The sequence below is a fragment of the Sinocyclocheilus anshuiensis genome, unplaced genomic scaffold (assembly GCF_001515605.1).
Source record: "Sinocyclocheilus anshuiensis isolate Anshui unplaced genomic scaffold, SAMN03320099.WGS_v1.1 scaffold222, whole genome shotgun sequence".
Taxonomy (NCBI): Eukaryota; Metazoa; Chordata; class Actinopteri; order Cypriniformes; family Cyprinidae; genus Sinocyclocheilus; species Sinocyclocheilus anshuiensis.
Window position 1 is genome coordinate 2,702,387 of NW_015542408.1, and position 9,266 is coordinate 2,711,652.

The window sequence follows — 9,266 nt, forward strand, 5'->3', positions numbered from 1 at the left end:
ATGTGTATGTATAGATAGATAGATAGATAGATTTGGCCAAATTTGAAGTTTTATGACAAAAAAATAGATTTTCAGTGTGAAATAATAATAATAATAATAATGTTAAATAAATGCATAAATCAATAAGTCGCAACCTTTCAGAAAAAATGTTTTACCTTTAAAATATTTCAAATGAAATCTTATTGGAAAATTAAAAAACATATTAAATTATTATAATTTTTTTTTATTTATTAACTAGTTTATTACCATGTACATGGTTAAGATTGTACTATGTGTGTATATCCTAAATTATGGTCACATTTTCTTAAACAAATACTTCTGATTTTTATTTAATAGTTTATTAGAAAATAGTTAATATAATGTGATGTGCTAAATGTCTAACAGATGGTTCACACCTGTAAATATACTCAGTTGGAACATGTTTAAAATCCAAAGGGAGCTCAGTGGGATCTTCTAATGGCTCTGAACTGAATTTTATTGAATTTCATAGTTGTTTCTTTGATGGTTCCCTCAGGGCAAAGTCTCCCCAGCCTCCACTGGAGGAAGAGGACGAAGAGTTTGATGACACAACTGTGTGTTTGGACACCTGTAAGTATGATGATCCTACACAAATACTGCTCAGATATAGGTTGCATTAAATAAATGCTGCATAGCGTAACATGCAGATTATATTTCTAAAAAGTATTCAGTGGTTATTAAAAAGTTTAGAGTAGAACATTTGTTCCTCTAAACTTTTGCAAACAGGATTTGCAACCACTATAAAGCTTCAGAAATAAAGTGTCCGTCTCTTATTTTCCACAGACAACTGTGACCTGCACTTCAAGGTGTCTCGGGATCGGTATAGCGCCTCCTCACTCACTATGGAGAGCTTTGCCTACCTGTGGGCTGGGGGACGAGCGTCTTACGGTGTGGCAAAGGGCAAGGCTTGCTTCGAAATGAAGGTAAGAGCACTGTCTTAACTTGATCTATACTATTTATAACTGTCCTGTCATGTCCTTAGCCTTGTTTTGCATATCTTTGCATCAGATTATCGAGAAGATTCCTGTAAAACACATTTCCAGTAAAGGAATTGAGATTCATGACGTTCTGGTGGGTTGGTCACTGGCCAGTAGCTCTCTTCTGCTAGGTGAGGGTCTTTGATTTCTTGCAGGAATTTGTTGGAGTTGATCTAATAAATTCATAATGTCATTTGAGCGTTTCTTTGCCTTATATCAAGTCAAGTCAAGTCTGCTTTATTGTCAATTCTTCCACATGTACAGCACCTGCTGTGCTTTCTTGGCCATTTCTGTGGTGTTGTCAGCCCAGGAGAGATCCTCTGTGATGTGCACACCCAGGAACTTGGTGCTGCTCACCCTCTCCACAGTCACACCATTGACGGACAGAGGAGCATGCTGAGTGCGCACTCTCCTGAAGTCAACAACAATCTCCTTCGTCTTCTCCACATTCAGAGAGAGATTGTTGTCACTGCACCACCCGGCCAGGCGGCTCACCTCGCTCCTATAGTTTGTCTCATCTTTGTTGCTAATGAGCAAACAAAATATATATTTACAGGGGAGGAAGCACACTCGTATGGCTTTTCATCTAAGGCCAAGAAAACCAGCAACGGTGTGACGGAGGACTTTGGGGAGGCTTTTGATGAGAACGATGTTGTGGGTTGCTTTATTGTAAGTATCCATGCGCATTCTCATTTCTCATCCACTATTAGCTTTAAATCTCTGTGCAATTACTAATCTTGGCCACTAGGTGGTGCCATGTATTCGTATTGTTCAATTATGGGGTCTTAAGATTTTATTTATTTATTTTTAAGAATTTATTAGTTTTTAATCGACATGGATGCATTAAATTTATCAAAAGTGGCAATAAAGACATTTGTAATGTTACAAAATATTTTTATTTTAGATAAATGCTGTTCTTGTGAATTTTAGATTTGTCAAAGAAGCCTGAAAAATATGTCCGTGTATCACAGTTTCCACAAAAATATTAAGCAGCACAACTGTTTTCAACATTAATATTAAAACTGTTTCTTGAGCAGCAAATCAGCATATTAGAATGATTTCTGAAGGATCATGTGACACTGAAGACTGGAGTAATGATGCTGAAAATTCAGCTTTGCATGACAGGAATAAATTTCATTTTAAAATATATAAAAATAGAAAACATTTATTTAAAATTCTAAAATTATTTCACAATATTACTGTTTTCACTGTATTTTTGATCAAATAAATGCAGCATTGGTGAGCATAAGCATCTTAAGAAATATTTATAAAATCATACCAACCTCAATATATATATATATAGAGAGAGAGAGAGAGAAAAAGTAAGAAATAAAGTATTATATATTTATACAATATTTCAATTTCAATCTCTATTTTAAATATTTTGATTTTATATATAAATATTTGTATGATATTTCAATGTTTCAAAAACATGTTTAGTTCTCAACATTGTGAATGAAATGTTTAGCAAGTGTGGTGTTTCTGTGTACTTTTGGCCACAGTGCAGTACATCATAGTTGCTGTGTTTATTTGGCAGAACTTTGATGGTGAAGAAGTGGAAATGTCCTACTCCAGGAATGGACAGGATCTGGGAACAGCTTTCAAAGTCAGTAAGGATGAGTTGGAGGGAAAGCCGTTCTTCCCTCACGTCCTCTGCCACAACTGTGCGGTTGAGTTCAACTTCGGCCAGCGTGAAACCCCGTTTTTCCCCCAACCTGACCTGACTGGCTTTACGCTCCTGCAGCAGATCCCTGTGTGTGATCGTATCAGAGGACCGAAGGGACCCGAGACCAAAGAAGACTGTGAGGTTGGTTTCATACCTGAAACATTGACATGATAATTAAAAAGCCTCATCTAAATCTGCTATAAATCTTCATAGGTCATTGTCATGGTCGGACTGCCTGGAACGGGAAAAACCGAATGGGTTACAAAGCACACCAAAGCCAATCCTGGAAAATACAACATTCTTGGAACAAACACAATCATAGAGAAGATGATGGTGAGTGCTGACATAAGAGAATTTTTTTAGACAATATAAACATCATATTCGGTGTTATTTTTATGTTGAAATTCAGATTTCCAGTTTGAAGCGACAGATGAAAGATGTCACAAAGCTCTCAGCAATATCTCAGCGTGCTCCCCTCTTCCTCGGGAAATTCATCGAGATCGCGGCACGGAAAAAACGCAACTACATACTTGACCAGGTGACTAAATATAATCTCTAGTGTATAAATACTTATCAAAATCAAAGCATAATATAATCTCTCTTTAAACTTTGCTCTTAATACATTTATTTTTCATGTTACGTCTTCAGTGCATGATCATTATACCATCTGCTGAAAATACTGACCTTTAAATATCTCCCTTTAGACTAACGTATCAGCACCAGCCCAAAGAAGGAAAATGTGCCTGTTTGCCGGTTTCCAGCGTAAAGCAGTGGTAGTCTGTCCGACAGATGAGGAATATATACAGAGGACTCAGAAAAAGGCAGAAACAGATGGCAAAGATGTACCTGAACATGCAGTCCTAAAAATGAAGGGTAAAATCCTTTTCTTGAGCCATACTTGATCTGAGATGTGTGCAACAGTGTTATTTTAGTATTCTTTACATGCTGTTGTGGTATTTACAAAGTTTAAGAAAGTTATATTAAGTTTTGTACCGTTTATTTTTATTTCAGTTGTAGTTTTAGTCATTTTAGTACTTCAGCTTAAACTTATTTTATTCCAGTTAGTTGTCAGGGCAAAAATTCAATTTTGTAAGCTTTTTTGTTTGAAGTCTTATATTTTATTTTATTATTTTAATATTTAATTTATTTTTATTTCAGTTAGTAGTTTTACTAATTCGTTGTTTTACCCATTTTAGTACTTAAACTTTTACTTAAAGGGATAGTTCACCCAAAAATGAAAATTAGCCCATTATTTACTCCCCCTTAAGCCATCCTAGGTGTATATGACTTCCTTCTTTCAGATGAATCCAATCGGAGTTATATTAAAAATTGTCTTTGATCTTCCAGGCTGTTTAATGGCTGTCAATGTTGCAGTTCATCAGTCCAAAAGAAGTGAAATAAAGCGCATCCATCCATAATAAAAAGTGTCTCACCACTCTAGGGGGTGAACAAAGTCCTCCTGTAGCGAATCGATGCGTTTTTTGTAAGAAAAATATCCATATTCAAAACGTAATAATAATCACTTTAATCTAGCTTGCACCAACACTTGTAGCACGGATGACGTAAGATGCCGGCGTTGCGCATGCGCCGGTGAGTCTCGTGAAAACCAACATTTGCTTACAGGATCAAAGTTTCCTTACTAAACCAGTCTCCTCGGCTTATATCGAAATCCTCTGACATTCTTTACAAATCCTCGTTTTGTACTTCTAATTCGTGACAGTTGTTTTGTTTTGATCTTTCCCCTGCGCTTCCGTTATCGTCACTTCTGAGCGGCGCATGCGCAAAGCCGACGTCTTATGTCATCCGCCCGGAGCTGCTTCCGTGTACAACAGTGAGCGCAAGCTAGATTAAATTGATTATTTTTTTTTCAGTTAGTTGCCAGGGCAAATTTTATTTATAAGTTTTGTTTTTTTTTATCTAATATTTTATTTTATTTTTATCGTCAAATTATTTTTATTTTTATTTTTTTTTATTTAGCATTTTTTATTTTAGTTACTAATTTTAGTACTTCAAAACCTATTTTATTTCAATTAGTTGCCAGGGAAAAATTTTTTTCCCATCTAATATTTAATTTTAATCTTTATTATTTTTATTCAAGTTTTAGTTCTAGTAATTTTAGTATTTTAACTTAAACATTTTTTTTTTCAGTTGCAAACGCAAAATTTCATTCTATTTTCTATTTTAGTTCAAGTTTTAGATGTTTTGTCATCTAATATTAATACTATACTAATAATACTAATTTTATATATATATATATATATATATATATATAATACTAATTGTCACGTAACGCTGCCGGAAGGAATGATGGAGAGGTAGAATAGCATAAATGGTATTTAATTAGAGAATCACAGGGGTAAATCCACAACAGGAAGAGGGGTAAACACACGTAATCCAACATGTAGACCCGAACGCAAAGGCTGGGACTTAAATACATGGGGTAATTAGAACTAAACAAGACACACCTGAAATCCACGAACAATCAACACGAGGGAGAAACTGGGTCATTGAGCACATGGGGAGGGAAAACACAACAAAGACAGTCCAGGGGCATGACACTAATAATGCTATAATATGTTATTATTGTGTTTTATTTCATTTTTATCTTCAATTGATTTTTATTTCAGTTTTAGTCTTACTAATTTTAGTACTTACATTTAAACTCATTTTAAACTTTCACAACTTGCCTAGGCAAAATTTAAATTTCATGTTTTTCATCTAATATGCTTTTCATTATTTTGTGTTTAGGTTATTATTTTGTGTTGTTTATTTTATAAATGCATTAAGAGCTTTTTTCCAGTTGTATTCCTAAAAGTGTTTTGTTTTATTTTATTTTATTTAAAAAAAAAGTTTTAGTAATACTTTTAATTTTGGTTAACAATAAAAACACTAGTGTGCAATTCACAAAACTCCCAAATTGCCACACTGTAACACTATAATGTTTTGCAGGAATATACATGCTGCCTGTGGAAGGTGAGTGCTTCAGTGAAGTGCTTTATGTCGAGCTGCAGAAAGAAGAAGCTATCAAACTTCTTGAACAGTACAAGGAGGAGAGCAAAAATTCCCTTCCTCCTGAGAAGAAGCCCAACCAGGGAGGGGTTCAACCAAAGAGGGGAGGCACTCGGGGACGAGGAGGCAAAAATCTGTTCAACCGTGGTGGAGGAGGACAGGGTCAGAGGGGAGGACGAGGAGGCTTTCAAAACCGAGGCAACTTTAGGGGTGGTACGCCATTTCAGATGAGCGAAATGTTTCTTTTTATTCCTTATATACTTATTTGTATAGAGGAATATGTATAAATTCAGTAATACACTGTTCCTTTTTTAATTGTTTGTCAGTGCCTGGACCTCGTGGTGGGTTCAGCAGACCACCGAGAGGCTTCCTTCCTCCCCCTGCCTTCCAAGGAGGCTTCAACCGGGGCAGTTTCAATCGCGGCGGTGGGATGCCTAACAGAGGTGGCGCCCCCAGGCCGGGACCTGGACGTGGCAATATGGTTAACATGGGCAACAGAGGAGGAGCCATGAACAGGGGCAACATGGGACGAGGGGGAGGGGCCAACCGGGGCAACTTCAACCAGGTGAGAGATCTGTGATGATGTAGACTAGTTTTAGTTGGAAATTTAAATTTAGTTGTCGTTGTAAATCTTCAAATATAAAAAAACAATACTGAAATGTGACCCAAATGTGAACCAGGAATCATACGTATGCTTTTTCCACAGAAGTTCAAGGGTTTAGGAGGAAATTATCAAGGTTTTAAAAATATGATTTTTTTTCAAGCTGTATACTTAGAAATGTACTTAGAAACTTAAAAAAATTATGCTTTTCATTATTTTCGGTTTAGCATATTATGTTTTGTGGTTTATTTTATAAGCGCATTAAGAGCTTTTTTTAAGCTGTATACTTAGAAATGTTTTTATTTTGTTTTTAAAATGTGGCTTACTGCTTAACTCAGTTTAAAACTAAAAATACAACCAAAATGTGAACCAGGAATCATAAATCTGCATTTTCCTCAGAAATTCAGGGGTTTAGGAGGAAATAATCAAGGTTTTAAAAATTATGTTTTTCATTATTTTGGCTTTAGGATATTATTTTTTTTGTAGTTTATTTTGTAAGTGCATTAAGAGCTTTTTTTTATCTCTATGCTTAGAAATCATTTTACTTTATTTTGTTTTATTTTATTTTATTATTTTAAAATGTTGCGTACTGCTTAATTCAGTTTCAAACTAAAATACAACCAAATTTTGAACCAGGAATCATAAAACATTCTGTTTCTGCAGAAATTCAGGGGTCGAGGAGGAAATAATCGAGGTTTTAAAAATGGCAACTTTAGCATGAACAAAGCACAAGCTTTCAACCAGAGCTGGCAACAAGGGGTAAGTCCCTCAAAAAAATATTTAATATAATTTATATAATAATGTATAGATATAATTGATTTATATATGATTTCTATGATTTTTGTAAATGTAAAATTTGCAAAAACTATTAAAATTCAATCATGTTTCATTCTTTAATTCTCTGTATCTTTGTCTTCATTAGTTCTGGAATCAGAAACCATGGAGTCAGCAGTACCATCCTGGATATTACTGAATAATAGCTGTGATGGACTGATATCACATGAAGAACATCAGCTTTAACTTCAGAAGTCAAATGTTCATTTTATCTAATGTCCTTTTGTTTTTGTACAGATTTTAATAGGACATTCCATATTGGGAGCTTTCAGAGCTTTACAGGTGACCTGTTAACAGTTTTATAAATGAATATTTTATGTTTGTCTTTGACCGCAGGTTCGTATGACAATGCGGTTCAATTCAGGAATCTCATATTACTTCAGGGTGGGATGTTTGTCTTTAAAACCTTTCAGGGTTCTGAATTTTATTTTGAATTAGCCTCGTGTGAATCTTTGTGTAGCAGTAAAGCTCCATAACATAAGAGTTGGCAAGGCACTTTGCAGTTATATGAAGAAAATCTGTCCTGCTGCAATAATATTTTTATTTAAAAGAACATGATACATGTATAAACTGAGATACTGAAATGTGGAGTAAGTCTTGTATATAAGGTCTGGTCAGCTTTTGCAGACTGTATAAAGAAAATGAATTGAAATAACTGGAAATTTCAATGACAGTTGTGTAATAATTGTGTGTGTTGTTTTAAATCTCTTCCTTGGATTAGAATTAAACTGAATTTAGAAAGTGTTGATTTAAAAGTAGATTTAAAAGTACAAAAATGAAGTAGGTGCTAAAGTCTGTACCTGTCAAATCTGTCCAGTGTAGAAAAGCAATGCGGTCTTGTCATGTACACCACAGTCCAGTTCTACATGTGTGTTTTCAGTGTGGTTTTAATATTTTTGAGGACAAGCAAAGCTTTATAAAACCATCAGATTTTAAACATTAATTTTTTTTCTGTAGGGAGCAATAAACTGAATCTTCGATTCTTTGCCACTAAAAATAAAAGCAGAAATGATGCTTTTTATTGTTGCGGGTTTAGGACATTACTTTTTGTAGTTTAATTTATGAGTGCATTAAGAACTTTTTTCCAGTTTTATTTCTTATAAATTTAATGTTTTATTTTATTTTATTATTTTATTTTGAAATGCGGCTTACTGCTCCTTAATGATTTTACATCATCTACTACATCATCTTACTCTATAAAACAGTGATTATACAATTATTTTATAATAGTGTTGTCTTTATAGTAAAGCTCTCAAATGATGCCACAGTGGACTGTGAACAATAGACTGATTTTCTAATGCTTTAATGGAAAAATGTGTAATTATCGTAACTGCAAACAAATGCAAACATTAACACAATTATAACATGTTCGAGGGTTTCTTTCCTTTATCCATAATTCCCACAACAGAAACGCTATAGCCTAGCTATTAAATTTTACCAATAGGATGATTACTTGTCCTTCTGTTCTTCAGTGACTGAAATATGCACCTATCTTGTTTTTTTTTTGGATTCTTAAGATGTCCTCTATGTTTATGATGCAATGACAAATGTGTTTGACCTATTGTTGGCTAAAGAAATGTCAGATATTCGGAACATATTATTTTACTACTTTAAAAGTATTACTGTCTGATCTTAATTGAAGCTTGTTTTGATGTTGTATTTATTCATGATTAAGGTATTTGGTCAGGTAAGACATATACAATTTAAATTATAACAGTTTATAATGTAGACCTTTTTTCTTTTTATATCTTGCAATGTTTTGTATTTCACCTTCAATCAAATAAGAAAAAGATGAAATGAGTAACTTATTCCATGCATTCTCTTGGAAATAGGTTGTTTTAAAATGATAATAAAGTTTGAAGATAACAACTGGCTTACCTATCTATCTATCTATCTATCTATCTATCTATCTATCTATCTATCTCTAGGACTAAGCAAAATTCCAGAAACTATCCTATAGGCGTTTCCATGCAGAAATATAACACTCAAGCCCGTCTGTTTATGTATAGCTCTGCCTCTGCCACATGAATAAGATGTAGTTACACTGAAACCAGATACATTCATGCCAGGCTGTTTGCTGAGTCAAGCACAACCCCTTTGAGGAGCAATATCATATTTCATGCCTGTTTGTAAAATTTGTAACAACATTACAAAATCCTTC

The 9,266-nt window shown here is 34.1% G+C and overlaps 1 protein-coding gene across 2 annotated transcripts in view; it reads left to right on the top strand.

The window, feature by feature from the left end:
* The window catches only part of LOC107693167 (heterogeneous nuclear ribonucleoprotein U-like), an 11,723-nt gene extending 2,981 nt beyond the window's left edge, over nt 1-8,742 (top strand). The window contains exons 3-14 of one of the 2 annotated variants that reach the window (XM_016492453.1): nt 515-588; nt 802-941; nt 1,027-1,126; nt 1,552-1,664; nt 2,533-2,802; nt 2,875-2,994; nt 3,071-3,199; nt 3,366-3,534; nt 5,611-5,880; nt 5,997-6,235; nt 6,935-7,030; nt 7,194-8,742. In XM_016492453.1, the coding sequence (XP_016347939.1) occupies nt 515-588; nt 802-941; nt 1,027-1,126; nt 1,552-1,664; nt 2,533-2,802; nt 2,875-2,994; nt 3,071-3,199; nt 3,366-3,534; nt 5,611-5,880; nt 5,997-6,235; nt 6,935-7,030; nt 7,194-7,244 (1,771 nt within the window). In that variant the 3' untranslated portion in view covers nt 7,245-8,742. Of the gene's footprint in view, nt 1-514; nt 589-801; nt 942-1,026; nt 1,127-1,551; nt 1,665-2,532; nt 2,803-2,874; nt 2,995-3,070; nt 3,200-3,365; nt 3,535-5,610; nt 5,884-5,996; nt 6,236-6,934; nt 7,031-7,193 lie in introns of both variants that reach the window. The other variant, XM_016492452.1, reaches the window with a different exon arrangement.
* Nucleotides 8,743-9,266: the final 524 nt, after the last annotated feature.